This window comes from Eriocheir sinensis, chromosome 32, assembly GCF_024679095.1.
Source record: "Eriocheir sinensis breed Jianghai 21 chromosome 32, ASM2467909v1, whole genome shotgun sequence".
NCBI lineage: Eukaryota > Metazoa > Arthropoda > Malacostraca > Decapoda > Varunidae > Eriocheir > Eriocheir sinensis.
This window is the reverse complement of record NC_066540.1, coordinates 17,123,481-17,140,980: the sequence shown is the minus strand read 5'-3', so window position 1 is coordinate 17,140,980 and position 17,500 is coordinate 17,123,481. Positions and strand designations below refer to the sequence as shown.

The window sequence follows — 17,500 nt, the reverse complement described above, 5'->3', positions numbered from 1 at the left end:
CGCTGCTACCGGGTTAAGTGAAGAGATTTTATTTTTTATAGTTTCTACACTAAACTATAAGGTACACTCCATGCCCCAGTCCGACCACCAACCCTCGGCTGCACAGAAATCAGGGCGCCTGGAATAAACAGAAATGGGTGACAGGGTAAGAGAAGGGGGTAGAAACCTGGATGACGGATGACAAACTAAAATAAATAAATAAATAAATAAATAAATAACAGGTAAAACATCCAACTCCCGGGTGAAGACCAACACAAACAAACACATACCTCGCCGGGTGCAGCGGGTGAGGCGGGTGACGGGTGACGGTGGTGCCGGGTGAGTGTTCCCCCGCCTGGCCCAGCTTGCGGTCGTGGCGGAGGAGGGACATCTGCTCACCCACACCCAGGCCGTGGAACACCCGCCATATCCTCTCCCTGGCCAGCCCTTCCTGCGGGTGAAAGGGTGGGTGAGTGAAGGAGGAGGAGGAGGAGGAGGAGGAGGAGGAATGGAAATGGAAGAAAAGAAGAGGGTAGGGAAGGGAGGCATTGGGTGATGGAGATGGAGGAGGAGGAGGAGGAAGAGGAGGAGGATGTATGTGAATGGAAGAAGAGAAGGGAAGAGGAGAAGTAGGTGAGCTTGGAGGAAGGAGGAGGAGGAGGAGGAGGAGGAGGAAAGTGGGTAAGTTTTAGAGAAGGAGAAGGAAGGAAGGAAGGAAGGAAGGAAGGAAGGAAGGAGGAGGAGGGGAAGAAGGACACTGATTCTCTCTCTCTCACACTCACTCACTCTCTCTCTCTCTCTCTCTCTCTCCCGTCACCCAACTGTTTATACAAGGCCTTATGGAGTCTGGATGTCCCCTTCTACAAGCTCTCTCTCTCTCTCTCTCTCTCTCTCTTTTTCCCTTCCTCTCCTTCCCTCCACCCCTGTCTCTCTCTCTCTCTTCTTCCTCTCCTTCCCCTTCCCATTCTCTTACCCTCAATCCCTTCCCCTCCCCTTCAGACCCCTTATTCCCCCCTTACCTGTTTATACAAGGCCTTAAGGAGTCTGAATGTCCCCTCTACAAGCTATCATTTCTCTCCTTCTTCCTCTCCTTCCCCTTCCCATTCTCTTACCCTCAATCCCTTCCCCCCCCTCTCCACCCCTTTCTCACCCCCTTACCTGTTTATACAAGGCCTTATGGAGCTGGATGTCCCCTCGGCGCAAGTTGTCGGATACGATATCACGGTGGAACTGCCTGGCGAGCTTAGCGATCTCGGCGAGCGTGGCGACCTGCTCCTGTACCAGCCGTGTGTGGAGGAGCCGCTGGGTGAGCTGCCGACGTATGCAAGCTTGCAGCCGCACCAACCCTCGGATGAAGACTGGGTTCCTGGCCTGGGGGGGTAGAGAGGGGGGGGAAGAGGGGGGTGAGTGAGTGTGTGTGTTTGTGTGTGTGAGAGAGAGAGAGAGAGAGAGAGAGAGAGAGAGAGAGAGAGAGACATAATTCTCCCTTACACACACACACATATGTACACACACTTTCCTCTTCCTTACACGCACACAAACACGCACACAGTCTTCATTCGCTCTCTTACACGCACACACACACACACGCACACACACGCTTACCAGGGGGTGTCGGGGCAACCTTCCGGGGCCTGTCGCTTCACTTTCCCGCTGGGGCACCATGTCCAGGCCACTCTCCCCCCCTGCCCCACCAGCCCTGCCCGCCTCAGCCCCCTCCCCCGCCCCGCCCTCCTCAGCGAAGGCCTCGGGGTGACTGGCGAGGAGGCTGGTGATGGTGGTGGGGCGGGGGCTGTCCCAGGATGCCCCGCTCGCCCCGCCAGATCCGAAGACGCGAAAGAGGCCAGGCTGGAGGGTGACGTGGGGAGCCTGTGGGGAGTGGGGCGGGGCGTGGGGCGGGGCGGGGGTCAACTCTGCCTCCAGCTTGTCGTCCTCTTCCTCCGGGGTACACAGGCGGTAGTACTCCATGGCGGGGGGAAGGATCGGGGGTGGGGGCAGCATCGGGGCGGGGCTGTCGGAGGTGGTCTTGGTGGTGGTGGTGGTGGTGGGGTAGTAATAGTTGTTGTTGTTGTTGTTGTAGTAGTGGTTCGGGGCAGCCGGGGTATTGTTGTTGGTGTCGCTGCCCCGCCCTGGCCCCAGCAGCAGCGCCCCGCCCTCCAGTGAGAACGTGGCATTGGCGACCAGTGTAACCTGACCCCCGACCTTCACCGGGGCAGGCGGGTCAGGTGGGGCGGGTTGTGCCGTTGAAGTGTTTGCCACAAGCGTCATCTGCCCTCCGACTTTGACCGGGGCGCCGGGCGGGGCGAGCAGGCAGGCCAGCTGATCCGGGGCAACTCCCTGCAGCTGCTGGAGGCACTGCTGCACCTCCGCTTGCTGCCGCTGCCGCAGGGCCTCCACCTCCTGCTCCTGCCGCTCCCGGAGAAGTGCCAATACCTGCTGGACCGGCCCCCCCTCCCCCGCTCCCGCCCCGGCCCCATCCATGCCCCGGTCTCTCCGCTGTGGCACCAAACTCACAATCTGGTCCTTTTCCTTTTCCTGCCCCGGTTCGGACCTCTCCTGCCCCGCCCCGCCCCGCTCCCGGCGCTGGGGCACGATGCTCACCACCTGCTGATGCTCCTGCTGGTGGTGCTGCCCCGTCGCCCCGCCCCCGTACACCTGCACCACCAGGCACTCCTCCTCCTCATCTTCCTCCTCCTCCTCCTGTACCCCGGGGCCCAGACCAAGCCTAAGCCTCAGCCCCGGGGAGTCCTGGGGTGTTGGGTCCTGTCGTCTGGGGCTTCTCAGGGTCTTGCTGGGGCTGGGAAGGTGGTGCGGGGCGTCCTTGGCGGGGCTGCGGGGGTGTGGGTGGATGTGCGGGGCCACCCCTTCTCGGAGTGGCGACGTGTGGGGTAGCAGGGCGAGGTCTTTCCGGGGGGATGTGTGCGGGGGCAAGTGGTCCTCTGTCGGGGCTGGGGCCGGGGTGATCGCTCCCTCCCCCGCCCCGACCCCACACTCCTCCACACACACTATGGTACTCGGCTCGGTCTCACTGCTCTCCTCCGACGAGCTCTCCGCCCCGTCATCCCCCGCCCCAACCCCAGAACCTACCCCGGACACCACCCCAGACACGGCCCCGCCCACAACAAACTGGGGCACCTCGGTGGTTTCCCGGGGCACCTCAGCACTTTCCCGGGGCATTTCCTGGGGCAAGTCGGGGCTCCTCGGGGTGGCGGGGCTTCCACTGACCTCAATGCCTTCATCACTGCTGACTTTGGCTCGGTCGGGCGGGGTGGTGGGGCCGGGGCTTGAGACGGGGCTGGGCGGGGCATCCAGGGCGGCGGGGCGGTCACCCACGCTGCCATTGGACGTGGATGACGGCGATGATGATGACGATAGTGAAGTAGTAGTAGTAGTAGTAGTAGCAGTAGTAGTAGTAGTAGTAGTAGTAGTAGTAGTTTTATTAGTAGTAGCAGAGGAGGAGGTGATGGAGGGAGGCGAGGAGGAGGACGAGGAGGAGGACGAGGAAGACCCAGACCTAGGCGGAACGACCGGATGAGAGACGGATGAGGAGGATGAGGAGGATGGATGCTGTGAGGAGGAGGAACCGGAGGACGTGGAAACAGCGTGGAGGTGCGCGGAGGAGGGTGGAGATGAGGTGGAGGTGGAGGAGGAGGTGACGGCTGCTGTGGAGGAGGCGGAGGCTTTCTTAACGGAGGCGAGATAGTCGTTGGAGCTTAGGTAGACAAGCTTCCGGGAGGACAGACGGCAAGGGAACTGTAGCCAGGCATCATCCGTGAGGTGTCCGAGATAACTGTCTAAATACCTGAAGTAGAGAGAGAGGAAGGTAAGTATGTGTGTCTGTAAGTAGAGAGAGAGAGGTGTGTGAGGAAGGGACAGGAAGGGAAGGGAAGGGTAGAGACAGGGTAGGAAGGAAGGAAGGGAAGAGAGAGAGAGAGGTGTGTGAGGAAGGGACAGGAAGGGAAGGGAAGGATAGAGACAGGGTAGGAAGGAAGGAAGGGAAGAGAGAGAGAGAGAGGTGTGTGTGTGAGGAAGGGACAGGAAGGGAAGGGAAGGATAGATACAGGGTAGGAAGGAAGGAAGGAAAGTAGGGAGAGAGAGGTGTGTGAGGAAGGGACAGGAAGGGAAGGGAACGATAGACAGGGTAGGAAGGAAGGAAGGGAAGAGAGAGAGAGAGAAGGTGTGTGAGGAAGGGACAGGAAGGGAAGGGAAGGATAGACAGGGTAGGAAGGAAGGAAGGGAAGGAGAGAGAGAGAGAAGGTGTGTGTCTGAGGAAGGGACAGGAGGAGGAAGGAAGAGGAAGGGAAGGGAAGAATAGAGACAGGGTAGGAAGGAAGGGAAGGAGAGAGAGAGGGATGAAGGGAAGGAAGGAAGGAAGGGAAGGAGAGAGAGAAAAGGTGTGTCTGAGAGGAAGGGACAGAAGGAGGAAGGAAGAGGAAGGAAAGGGAAGGGTAGAGACAGGGTAGGAAGGAAGGAATGGAAGGAGAGAGAGGGTAGGAAGGAAGGAAGGGAAGGAGAGGGATGAAAGGAAGGAGAGAGAGAGAGGTGTGTCTGAGAGGAAGGGACAGAAGGAGGGAGGAAGAAGAAGGAAAGGGAAGGGTAGAGACAGGGTAGGAAGGAAGGAAGGAATGGAAGGAGAGAGAGAGGGTAGGAAGGAAGGAAGGGAAGGAGAGGGATGAAAGGAAGGAGAGAGAGAGAGGTGTGTCTGAGAGGAAGGGACAGAAGGAGGAAGGGAGATTGAAGGATAGGGAAGGATAGAGACAGGGTAGGAAGGAAGGAAGGGAAGGAGAGAGAGAGAGGGAAGTAAGGACGGAAAGAGAAAGGAGAGAGCGAGCGAGCGAGCGAGTGAGAGAGAGAGAGAGAGAGAACTAGAGCGAGAGAATGATAGGGATGTTTAACGACAGCAAGGGTAGACTCAAATAAAACTCAACATAAACAAACCAAACTTCAAGGAACGACAGACTGACTTACGCTTGGTGGCTGGCGTGGGAGTAGGAAGAGGAGGGGGGAGTGGGGGGGTAGGGGCAAGGGGAAGGGGGGGAGGAGGGGGAGCAGGAGGCATAAGCGAGGTCATCGGGGTCAAGGTGGTCATCGAGGCACCTATGAAAAAGAAATAATAATAATAATAATAATAATAATAATAATAATAATAATAATAATGATGAAATAAATATATATGAAAAAGTGGATGAAAAATAAACTGAATATATTGAATGACTAGAAAAATTTGTTGATGAATGAGAAATAATAATAATAATAATAATAATAATAATAATAATAATAATAATAATAAAATAAGTAGAGAGGAAGGAAGGAAGGAAGGAAGGAGGGAGAGAAGGAAGGAAGGAGAGAAGAAAGGAAGGAAGGAAGGAAGGAAAGGTGGAGAAAAGAAGAAGGAAGGAAGGAAGGAAAAGAAGGAAGGAAGAGAAGGAAGGAAGGAAGGAGAGAAGGAAGGAAGAAAGGAAGGAAGGAAAGGAAGGAACAGAAGGAAAAAAGAAAATAAATAAATAAAAAAAAAATTAAAGTTTATCGGGAAAATTTATCAAGATCGGGAAAGTAAATTTAGGTCAAGGGGATTAGATTCTCTCTCTCTCTCTCTCTCTCTCTCTCTCACACACACACTCACTTGCTTCCCACACTCCTTGACGGGTCCAGAGGCTGCCCCGCTGACCACCTTCTGATCCGCCCCGGCACAGCCCCAGACCCCGCCCCGCCCCTCCTTTCCCGACGCTCCGAGGCTGCTGACGACGAACGCTGCTCCTCCTGGGGCAAGCGCTGCATCGGGTCCTGGAGTGGCGGGGCGGCCGGGGCGGGGATCGGGGCGGGGTGGAGTGCTGCCGTCGACGCCTCAAGCCCCAGGAGCCCCGATGAGCACCTCCGGGTCAGCTGCTCAAGGTAGTCATCAAGATAGTCGCTGTGTGAGCTGCTGCGCCCCGAGTCACGCTGCCCCGCCTCCAGCACCCCGCCCCGCCCCGCCCGATGCCCCGGAATGCCCCGAATCGCATCGTCCGACGTCGATTCCACCTCACTCGGTAAACTCCCTCCTCCTTCCTCCTCCGTCGCCTCCTCCTCCTCCTCCTCCACCTCCTCCCCAGACAGACTGAAGGAGGTGGAGGTGGCGGCGTCCTGGGGCTCATTCTGGGGCTCTGGGGTGGGGATCTTGGGGTCGGGGGCTGGGGCGGGGCGGGGCAGGACGGAGGAGGGGTGGAGGCGGCCGAGGATGAGGTCTGTCGCTACCTCTGGGGATGAGCTCATGAGGAGGGCGCGGTCCACTTCTATCTGTGGGGGGGGGAGGGGAGGAGGGGGTTAGTTGGGGGGAGGGGGTGAAGGGGGGAGGGGGTGGGGAGGATGTGGGAATGGAGGGTTAAAGGGGGGGACGGGGGGTAGGGGATCGGAAGGGGGAGAGGGTGGGGTTAGATTATGGGGGGTGGAGGGGGTGAGGTTAGTGGGGTAAGGGGGGGTTGAAGGGGTGATTTGATTGGTTGACTGCTCTCTCTCTCTCTCTCTCTCTCTCTCTCTCTCTCTCTTTTTCTTTCTCTCTGAATTTTTTTTTTTCTCTCTCTCTCTGGTTATGGATTTTCTTTCTTTTTTTCCTTCCTCTCTCTCTCTCTCTCTCTCTCTCTCTCTCTCTCTCTCTCTCTCTCTCTCTCTCTCTCACACACACACACACACACACACACACACACACACACACGCACACACACACACCAAATTTGCTGCAAGTTGCCAGGAATCGCAGGATGAGGTGGATGAGATGGATGTACCAGCGACACCGGCGGCTGACACACCACCGCGTCCGCCACCGCCAACCGTCGTCGTGTGAACGGATGACGACGACGAGAAATTTGAGGCGGTTGACTGATCATCCATGCGGCGGAAATACCCCTGCAAATCCGTGCTGGCGGTTGTGGTGAGGGAGATGGATGAGTCGTCGGTGGGCTGGCGGTCACCCGGGGCATTGGCGGATGTGTTGGGTGAGGCGGGTGACGGGGGCCAGGTGGGTGACTCCTCCAGGCCCTCGGATGCACTCAGACCGGATGAGGATGAGCGTGCACCCACCTCGCTTGGTCGAAGGGTGGATGACGTCGGGTGAGAGGTGGATGACTGGGACGGGTGGTGGTGGTGGTGGCGGGTGGTGGATGGCGGTTCATTTTGGTTCTGTTTCGGATGAAGAAAAATTGTAGTGGGAGAGTAAATGTTAGTAAATGTTTCCCCTTCTTAGTCAATGTTATTAGACAGACATTTTCCCTTCCCATATCACCTGTTTCTAAAGGTCAAAGTGGGGGTCAATCGGGTTCTAATGTGTGTTTCCTTAGGGTCACGGTACAGAGGAAGGGTCAAACTACCACCAGGGTCATAAAACTACCCCTGGAAATGCCCCAAACTCCTACGAAAGCCTTGTCAAATGTGTGTTTCTTAGGTTCACGGTACAGAGGAAGGGTCAAACTACCACCAGGGTCATGAAACTACCCCTGGAAATGCCCCAAACTCCTACGAAAGCCTTGTCAAATGTGTGTTTCTTAGGTTCATGGTACAGAGGAAGGGTCAAACTACCACCAGGGTCATGAAACCACGCCTGGAAATGCCCCAAACTCCTACGAAAGCCTTGTCAAATGTGTGTTTCCTTAGGATCACGGTACAGAGGAAGGGTCAAACTACCACCAGGGTCATGAAACCACGCCTGGAAATGCCCCAAACTCCTACGAAAGCCTTGTCAAATGTGTGTTTCCTTAGGATCACGGTACAGAGGAAGGGTCAAACTACCACCAGGGTCATGAAACTACCCCTGGAAATGCCCCAAACTCCTATGAAAGCCTTGTCAAATGTGTTTCTTAGGTTCATGGTACAGAGGAAGGGTCAAACTACCACCAGGGTCATGAAACTACCCCTGGAAATGCCCCAAACTCCTACGAAAGCCTTGTCAAATGTGTGTTTCTTAGGTTCATGGTACAGAGGAAGGGTCAAACTACCACCAGGGTCATAAAACAACCCCTGGAAATGCCCCAAACTCCTACGAAAGCCTTGTCAAATGTGTGTTTCTTAGGTTCATGGTACAGAGGAAGGGTCAAACTACCACCAGGGTCATAAAACAACCCTGAAATGCCCCAAACTCCTAAAGCCTTGTCAAATGTGTGTTTCTTAGGTTCACGGTACAGAGGAAGGGTCAACATACCACCAGGGTCATAAAACAACCCCTGGAAATGCCCCAAACTCCTACGAAAGCCTTGTCAAATGTGTGTTTCTTAGGTTCATGGTACAGAGGAAGGGTCAAACTACCACCAGGGTCATGAAACTACCCCTGGAAATGCCCCAAACTCCTACGAAAGCCTTGTCAAATGTGTGTTTCTTAGGTTCACGGTACAGAGGAAGGGTCAAACTACCACCAGGGTCATGAAACTACCCCTGGAAATGCCCCAAACTCCTACGAAAGCCTTGTCAAATGTGTTTCTTAGGTTCATGGTACAGAGGAAGGGTCAAACTACCACCAGGGTCATGAAACTACCCCTGGAAATGCCCCAAACTCCTACGAAAGCCTTGTTAAATGTGTGTTTCTTAGGTTCACGGTACAGAGGAAGGGTCAAACTACCAGCAGGGTCGTAAAACTACCCCTGGAAATGCTCCAAACTCCTACGAAAGCCTTGTCAAATGTGTGTTTCTTAGGTTCATGGTACAGAGGAAGGGTCAAACTACCACCAGGGTCATGAAACTACCCCTGGAAATGCCCCAAACTCCTACGAAAGCCTTGTCAAATAAATGCGTGTGTGTTTGGGCGTCGAAATCCTTAACAATATTCTCTCTCTCTCTCTCTCTCTCTCTCTCTCTCTCTCTCTCTCACCCTGTGCTGCTGACTCCTGGAAGTGGTGGTTGTGTTGTGGTGGTGGTGGTGGAGGTGGTGGTGGTGGTGGAGGTGACGGTGGTGGTGTTTGAGTTGGGTCTGCACGGCGCGGTCCCTCAGAGCTCTGGCCTGGGCCCTCTCCTCCTCACTCAGCTGTGGGGGGGGGGGGAGGAGGAGGAGGAGGAGGAGGAGGAGGAGGAAGGTTAGTGCATGGGTGTTTATGTGAAGAGGAAAAAGAAGAGAACGAGAGGAAAAGGAAGAAAAGAGGAAGACAAGAAATGGGAAAAGAAGAGGAGGAGGAGGAGGAGGAAGAAGAAGAAAAAGATGATGAAGAAGAAGAAGAAGAACCAAGACAGGAGAAAGAGGAGGAGGAAGAAAAAAATGCAGAAGAAGAAGACAAAGGAGAAGAAGAACCAAAAGAGGAGAAAGATAAGGAGGAGGAGGAGGAGGAAGAAGAGGAAGAAAAAACAAGAAAGGAGAGAGAGAGAGGAAGAAGACAAGGAAGGAGAAAAAAAACAGAGTAATAACAACAACAACAACAACAACAGCAACACTTACGATCGGACCCAGAATCGGCCGTCCTCGGATACGGATCAAGGATGACATACTTCCGAGGGGGGGCGGGGCAGGAGGCAGGGAGGATAAGGGGGGCAAAAGGGGGTCCTCTTTCGTCGTCCTTCCTCCTTCGTTGTCGTTCTACAGTCGCTGTCGTATCTGTGGAGGAAACGCGGTGGTGGTTAGACTTGACGCGCTCCACCCCAGGGTAGAAAATAGTTAAGGGGGGGACTTTTCTTTAAATACGGCATATCGGTGACAGCTGTAAAAAAAATTCAATCAGATCACCGTTGGACAGTTCACGGTGAATGGATAATTTTGCAAGCCCATCCAATCTCTCCTCACCCACAGTTGACCGTCTGTATGATTTTATGTGTTTAAGTGGCCCGTGAGAGGGGGAGAGAGAGAGAGAGAGAGAGAGAGAGAGAGAGCTGGATGGGCTCACCCAGGGCCCAGTGATGGCTCTCCCTGGCCCTGTTTAAGTGTAGAAAAACTTTGTTCAGCTGTAGCAGAAGGAATGGGCAAACTGGCATCAATAAGTAGTAGTTTTGTTAGCACTGTTCATATGTATCAAGTACAATATTTGGCAAGGAGCTTTATGTACAAAAGATCAACGTGATTTCCACATTCTGAATTCAGAGTGTGTCCGAGGCTGCCTCCAGGATACAAGGCCTTGGTGCTGCCACTGCTCCAAGCCAGCGACCGCACGCACTTTACTCCCACCCGATTTCCTGACTCTACTGTTTGACATGGAGAAAAACTGAAATCGGGTAGGAGTGAAGTGTGTGCAATCATCGGCCTCAGACGCACTCTAGTCTATAACTTGAACTCTATGGAAACGACAGCTTGGAGTTGAGTGACCACATGTATAGCCTGTATAGCCAATGCAGTCCACTGGATCACTTAAGAGGTAGTCTTTGTACATCAACAGCGACCAGCCACAGCTCTCTCAGCCTCTCTCTCCCCCTTGTCCAGTACCTGTCCGATACGCGTACTAGACAAGTCAGCGAGGCGAAACTCATAGAGCGTGAATAAACTGTAGTGTACATACTTGTTCTGGGGAGTATTTCACGTTTTGTTTTGTTTTCAGCTTTAAAACACATGTTAACACGAACTAGTAGATAAGATCCTTGCCTTCCCTCTCCCTTCTATAAACTCCCTCCTCCTCCCTCCCTCCCTCCCTCCATCGTCTGGTAATAAGAGAAACATTAATGGTCAACCTAGCAAGCCTGTCATTGTGGGTGGGTGTGGGTGTGGGTGTGGGTGTGGGTGTGGGTGGGTGTGGGCGTGGGTGTGGGTCAGCTGTTTTCCTCCCTCTCTCCTTTCCTCCATTCCTCCTCTCCATCGAATATTAACAAGAAAAACACGAGGAAAACAATAAATGATCAACCTCACGAGCCTGTCAGTGAGGGGCGTGGGTGTGCTCAGCTGTTTTCCTCCTTTCCTCCCTTCTCTCTCCTCCTCCCCCTCACCTAAGGAGCCGTGGCGGTGCTGGGGTGTCCTGGGCGTGTATCCTTCCCCGCCATTAGGTAGAAAAGGGGTAAATAAGTAAATAATCCCTCAAAAACACGCCCGCCACTAACACTCCCTGCTCATCGCTCTCTCTCCCTCCCTCTCGCCTTCTGCTGTCAGTTGCTAAGTTATCGTACTCAGAGTATTGTATTTACCGGTTTCTGGCGCATAACTATGGCCGATAAGCATCAGGAGTTAGGTATTTTAACGATGATTATAAGTTCATATCGTTATCTTTGTGGGTGTTTTAGGTTTTGGTCAGAAATCGGGAAAAATAATAAGCCAAGTACGACAATCTAGTAACGTTCCTTCTGCTCACCGTTGCCAGATTATCGTACTCAGAATCTAGTATTTACCGGTTTCTGGCGAATAACTATGGCCGAGAAGCATCAGGAATTAACTATTTTAACGATAATTATAAGCGCATATCGTTATCTTTGTGGGTGTTTTAGGTTTTGTTCAGAAATCGGGAAAAATAATAAGCCAAGTACAACAATTTTTTTGGTAACGTTGTTTCTGCTGTCAGGTTGAACGTGTCCCGATCCTTGCACGAGGTTTTGACTTTTTATTTTATTTTGATTCTTTTTTGTAATCCCGCTTTCTATGCCATTTTCTCATATATATCTAGTTTTATTTAGTCTTCTAGGTTAATAATTATGTGTTTATTTGCTTCTTTTTATCTGTGAGGGATAACAATGTTTTGACTCTGACCTCGCCATTCTTTTTTTTTTTTGTGTGTGTGTTATGTCTCCGTATTTGTTGTTTTTAGATAGATTTAAAGATTGTTATTTATTTATTTCCATGTGTTTTTAATTTTTTTTCTTGTTTGAGGTATGGAATGGGGTCTTGACTCTGGCTTCGGCTTTATTTTCCTCTTATTTTTGCCAACTCGTATTTTATGGCATTTTTTTCTATATATTAAGGTCCCCGTTTAGTATTTTTGTGCTTATTTTTATGTATTTATTAGAAAGATTAAAAAACACACAATTATTAACTTTATTACAATTTATTTTTTTCCATCTCCTCCTTTTCCCTTAACTAAATATATATACACAAAACTCATCTTCAACAGTACCCTTTCTCTCTGTCTCTATCTCTTAACCCCTCCTCCTCGTCCTCTTCCTCTTCATTTCTACTACTTCAATCTCCCTCTTCCTCTCTCCATCTCCCTTTCAATCTTTCTACCTCTTAAAACATCAACACCAATATTACTTCGCTCATTCTTTCCTTCCTCCTCCTTTCCCTTACCCCTCCCAAGACACCCTTCGGCACATCAGGTCAAACGGCGCCTTACGACCAGGGCGGGACGAAGGGCTTAGGTGAAGAGGGAGAAGAAGGCGTTCTTGGTGTAAGCTTTGGAGGGCCCGTGCGCGAAATACTCCTGGATGAGGGGGTCGACGAAGGTATCCTTGGGCACGGTCTTGTAGATGGGCTCGCCGTGGTATGTGCCGACCTCCCAGCCCTCGACGTTGGCCATCAGCTTGGTCTGGGGGTGGGAGAGGAGAGGGTCAGGGGTTAGGGGTTAGTTCATCTGGTTCTTCCTCTTCTTATTATTATTATTGCGATCGGTGGAAGGGTGTGAAGAGAATATAAGAAATTGCTATAGGCCTGAACAGTCTCTCTTGATGACCAGATTTTTAGAGTAAGATTAGCCCGGTAGCAGCGACGGCCCAAATTTGTGGCTTTACCGTGTACCAGCGACGGGCCAAATTTGTGGCTTTACCATGTACCAGCGCCGGGCCAAATTTGTGGCTTTACCATGTACCAGTGACGGGCCAAATTTGTGACATTACCGTGTACCAGCAATGGGCCAAATTTGTGGCTCTACCGCGTACCAGCGTGAGGTAACTTGGAGTGAAGGTATAAAAGGTTGAAGTGAGGTATGTTTTTGCCTGAATAAGCTCGCGTGGGAGGACAGGTACGGCAAAACAAGCCCGCGCACTTAGGGAAAAAAATAAATAAATAAAATAATAAATAAATAAATAATAATAATAATAATAATAAAAAAGGAAGATAGAGATAGAGAGCAAGAGAAGGATACAAAAAAAAGCACATACACACATACGCACACACACACACACACACGCGCACGCACTCACCTCCTCGTCCCTGTTCCGCTTGAGTTGCTTGAGGAACTCCCGGTCGCGCTCCGCCATCATCATCGGCTCCAGCGCCAGTTGTCCGCTGCGCATCTCTATATCCTCCTGTCTGGGTGTGATAGTAGAGTTTTTTTCATTATTGTTATTATTGTTATTATTATTATTATTATTATTATTATTATTATTATTTTTATTATTGCACCAGTTAACCTGCCCCAAATCTCCTCCTCTTCTTCTTCCTCCTCCCCCTCCTCTTCCTCCTCCTCCTCTTCTTCCTCCTTCTCCTTCTCCTCTTTCTTTCTCAATCTAAACCACACATATTCAATCCTCCATCTCCCTCCTCCTCCTCTTCCTCTTTCCTCCTCATACAAAACCTCCTTATCTCCTCCTCCTCCTCTTCTTCTTCCTCCTTCTCCTTCTCCTCCTTCTTTCTCATTTTGAATCACACATATTCAATCCTCCATCCCCCTCCTCCTCTTCCTCTTTCCTCCTCACTCAATACCTCCCTCTCTCCTCCTCCTCCACCTCCTCCTCCTCCTCCTCCTCCTCTTCTTCTTCCTCCTTCTCCTTCTCCTCTTTCTTTCTCATTCAAAATCACACATATTTACTCCTTCATCCCCCTCCTCTTCTTCTTCCCTCCTCACACATAACCTCCCTCTCCTTCCTCCTCACCTAATCTGCTTGTAGGTCTTGTAGTAGAGGTAGCAGCCCATTGCCGTCACCACCCCGAAGCCGGCGAACAGCTGGTACCCTGCAGAGAGACGAGAGAGAGATAGTCGAGATATCTACGAAGTCTTTGCAGCATTGCGAGCCTTGGGAAATTGTTTAGCAGGACTCAGCGGTGATGGATTAGAGGTTATTCAGCAGTGATATGTTACAGCCACCTGCTAATGCCCCCCCCACCCCCACCGGACCCCCCCCCCCACATATATATGCAATTTATTTCTGCAAGGAGGTATTTCTCACAACACCAGCTACATCGCTACCACAGAAGACTACACTTTTGTAGGGAAATAGGGAAATTTTGGAAGCCCATTTTTCAGTGATTTCGGCTCCCCCTCCCCCCCCCAAACCCCAGTTCCCCAGGCTTGTCTTGGGGGGTAGGGGTGGTGGAGGGGGAGAAGTAGTTGTTCCCTAGTTCTACCCCCCTATTTTCAACAATAAATAGTCCTTGAATTGGATTTTGACTCCCCCCCCTCCTCCCCACACCCCCAAACCCCAGTTCCCCAGGCTTGTCTTGGGGGGTAGGGGGGGTAGGGGGGGTGGAGGGGGAGAAGTAGTTGTTCCCAAGTTCTACCCCCCTATTTTCAACAATAAATAGTACTTGAATTGGATTTTGACTCCCTCCCTTCCTCCCCACACCCCCAAACCCCAGTTCCCCAGGCTTGTCCTAGGGGGTATGGGGGGGAGGGGGGGCTGGAGTGGCGGAGGGGGAGGTGGACTTCTTATAGAGTATTAGACTAAATCCTTCATGGAGCATCAAGATCTTCGTGGCTGAGGCGGCTGACACGCTAAAATAATACCTTAAAAAGAAATAACGAGAAAAGAAAGAGGTAAAAAAGCTGGCCTTACATAATCGCCTCTCCTGCCCCGTCCCCGCCCCGTACAGCCCCGCCAGGCCCCGTAATTCCCCCGCCAGGCTTCTCACCATTAAAATATGACCTGGCGGGGATCCGGGTGAAGTTGATGGGCGCGTAGCCACCCCGGGGAGGAAGGTCTTGGGTCGGCGCCGCCATCTTCGCTGCTCCCCGGTTCTCTCACCCCCGGCACCTGGCACCATCCTCGCCTTGGGACGTAGTGGTTTTTAGCGTATTTCTCCCTTATTTTAGGCTTTTAAGTAAATATTTTGGAGTGGAAGGATAGGTATTGGGTTTGGTTTTTATTCTGGTGGGTTGGTATAGCCGTAAGAGATGCTATTAGTGTTAAATTAAGGTAAATAAGATTGGATATTCGCCTTTCTTCACGGCTCGCTTAAGCTATTTCGGTGCCGCAATATTCGGTTCAATAACAAACCTTGGAAATACGCCAAAAATTATTAATACAAAGACCAAACTAATTAAATACATCCCAAATCAATCAGCAAATAAATATAAATACTCAAAATGGGCCTAAAATATCATTATGGCCTAATTTTTGCTATGTTCCGAAATACATCAACGCCATTACCTCACGAATACTGGATAAAAGTGCCTGAAATAATAAAATACACGACGTACTTCAATAAAACATAAATAGAATTAGAATCATTTAGTTATTTTACGCTTAAATATGTAAAAAAAAAAAAAAAAGCCGAATCAATGTTGTGGATTCGAACTCGTACGTCAACAAATTCCAGAGTGAGTGTAGCGAAGATTCCCAAAACTTAATCCTTTTTCCTTTATTCTCCTTTATAAACGAACCTAAATAAACCACAGTACACCAAATGAAAGATAAATGATGTACACACACGGTGGTACACCCAAAATAGACGCCATTCTTATATATACCAAGAAAATGTGTGATAAATAAGCTTGTACCTAAACCTCCTCTCCCGTAGTGAAGTGAAGATTCCAAAAACTTAATCATTTTTCCTTTATTCTCCTTTATAAACGAACCTAAATAAGCCACAATACACCAAATGAAAGATAAATGATGTACACACACGGTGGTACACCCAAAATAGACGCCATTCTTATATATACCAAGAAAATGTGAGATATAAATAAGCTTGTACCCAAACCTCCTCTCGAAGTGAAGCGAAGATTCCCAAAACTTTATCCTTTTTCATTATTTCTCCTTTATAAACAGACTAAAATGGGTCACAATACACCAAATGAAAGATAAATGATGTACCCACACGGTGATATACCCAAAATAGACGCCATTCTTATATATACCAAGAAAATGTGAGATATAAATAAGCTTGTACCCAAACCTCCTCTCGAAGTGAAGCGAAGATTCCCAAAACTTTATCCTTTTTCCTTTATTCTCCTTTATAAACGAACATAAATGAACCACAATACACCAAATGAAAGATAAATGATGTACACACACGGTGATACACCCAAAATAGACGCCATTCTTATATATACCAAGAAAATGTGAGATATAAATAAGCTTGTACCCAAACCTCCTCTCGAAGTGAAGCGAAGATTCCCAAAACTTTATCCTTTTTCCTTTATTCTCCTTTATAAACTAACATAAATTAACCACAATACACCAAATGAAAGATAAGTGATGTACACACACGATGATACACCCAAAATAGACGCCATTCTTATATATACCAAGAAAATGTGAGATATAAATAAGCGTACCCAAACCTCCTCATCCTTTTTCCTTTATTCTCCTTTATAAACGAACCTAAATGAACCACAATACACCAAATGAAAGATAAATGATGTACACACACGGTGATATTCCCAAAATAGACGCCATTCTTATATATACCAAGAAAATGTGTGATAAATAAGCTTGTACCTAAACCACCTCTCTTATTGAAGTGAAGATTCCAACAACTTCATCCTTTTTCCTTTATTCTCCTTTATAAACAAACCTAAATAAACCACAATATACCAAATGAAAGATAAGTGATGTACACACACGATGATACACCCAAAATAGACGCCATTCTTATATACCAATAAACCACCTCTCTTATTGAAGTGAAGATTCCAACAACTTCATCCTTTTTCCTTATTTCTCCTTTATAAACAGACTAAAGTGGGTCACAATACACCAAATGAAAGATAAATGATATACCCACACGATGATATACCCAAATTAGACGCCATTCTTATATATACAGAGAAAATGTGAGATATAAATAAGCTTGTACCCAAACCTCCTCTCTCGTAGTGAAGTGAAGATTCCAAAAACCTAATCATTTTTCATTATTTCTCCTTTATAAACAGACTAAAATGGGTCACAATACACCAAATGAAAGATAAATGATATACCCACACGATGATATACCCAAATTAGACACCATTCTTATATATACAGAGAAAATGTGAGATTAAATATGCTCTTGTACCCAAACCTCCCCCCTCTCTCTCTCTTGCAGATGTCAGACGAGGAGAAAGAAAAGCAGACGAAGGAAGGAGATGGAGGAGAGAAGACAGCGAAAGGAGAAGGAGAAGGAGGGAATAATAAGGAGGAGGCAAGCACAGGAGGAGGAGGAAAGGAGGAAGCATTAAAGGATTCGGAAGGGGAGAGCGCTCGTCTTGACTACGACAAAAAGACGAGTCGGGGAGAGTTAGCGGTGAAGGTGATCTGCTTGGGCGACAGTGCGGTGGGCAAGTCCAAGTGAGTAGTAGCAGTAGTAGTAGTAGTAGTAGTAGTAGTAGTAGTAGTAGTAGAGGAGGAGTTGTTACTGGTAGTGGTGGAGGTGATGGAAGGGAGAAGATAGGAAGGAAGGTAGTAGTAGTAGTAGTAGTAGTAGTAGTAGTAATAGTAGTGGTAGTAATAGTAGTAGTAGTGGTAGTAATAGTAGTAGTAGTAGTAGTAGTAGTAGGAAAAAAAGATAAAAACGAAACCATTT

General features: G+C 49.6%; 3 protein-coding genes across 6 annotated transcripts in view; 1 reads left to right on the top strand and 2 right to left on the bottom strand.

Annotated features, from left to right (window-relative positions):
• LOC127006337 (mucin-19-like) overlaps nt 1-10,991 on the bottom strand; it is a 14,317-nt gene extending 3,326 nt beyond the window's left edge. For 2 of the 4 annotated variants that reach the window (XM_050876163.1, XM_050876164.1), the window contains exons 1-9: nt 10,840-10,991; nt 9,371-9,526; nt 8,813-8,965; nt 6,685-7,134; nt 5,603-6,255; nt 4,948-5,076; nt 1,585-3,781; nt 1,138-1,350; nt 270-430 (exon numbers count right to left, since the gene is read on the bottom strand). In XM_050876163.1, coding sequence (XP_050732120.1) covers nt 270-430; nt 1,138-1,350; nt 1,585-3,781; nt 4,948-5,076; nt 5,603-6,255; nt 6,685-7,134; nt 8,813-8,965; nt 9,371-9,418 — 4,004 coding nt within the window. In that variant the 5' untranslated portion in view covers nt 9,419-9,526; nt 10,840-10,991. Of the gene's footprint in view, nt 119-269; nt 431-1,137; nt 1,351-1,584; nt 3,782-4,947; nt 5,077-5,602; nt 6,256-6,684; nt 7,135-8,812; nt 8,966-9,370; nt 9,527-10,839 lie in introns of all 4 variants that reach the window. The other 2 variants (XM_050876166.1, XM_050876165.1) reach the window with 2 other exon arrangements.
• An 875-nt stretch (nt 10,992-11,866) lies between these two features.
• LOC127006341 (NADH dehydrogenase [ubiquinone] 1 alpha subcomplex subunit 13-like) lies at nt 11,867-14,764 on the bottom strand. Its single transcript, XM_050876170.1, has 4 exons — nt 14,627-14,764; nt 13,651-13,729; nt 12,979-13,087; nt 11,867-12,365 (listed from the first exon to the last, which is right to left on the bottom strand). The coding sequence occupies exons 1-4, from the start codon at nt 14,712-14,714 to the stop codon at nt 12,195-12,197; spliced, it is 447 nt and encodes a 148-aa protein (XP_050732127.1). The 5' UTR covers nt 14,715-14,764; the 3' UTR covers nt 11,867-12,194.
• A 1,772-nt stretch (nt 14,765-16,536) lies between these two features.
• Nucleotides 16,537-17,500, top strand: part of LOC127006448 (rab-like protein 2A) — a 2,855-nt gene continuing 1,891 nt past the window's right edge. The window contains exons 1-2 of the mRNA XM_050876399.1: nt 16,537-16,547; nt 17,029-17,265. Coding sequence (XP_050732356.1) covers nt 16,537-16,547; nt 17,029-17,265 — 248 coding nt within the window. The remainder of the gene's footprint in view (nt 16,548-17,028; nt 17,266-17,500) is intronic.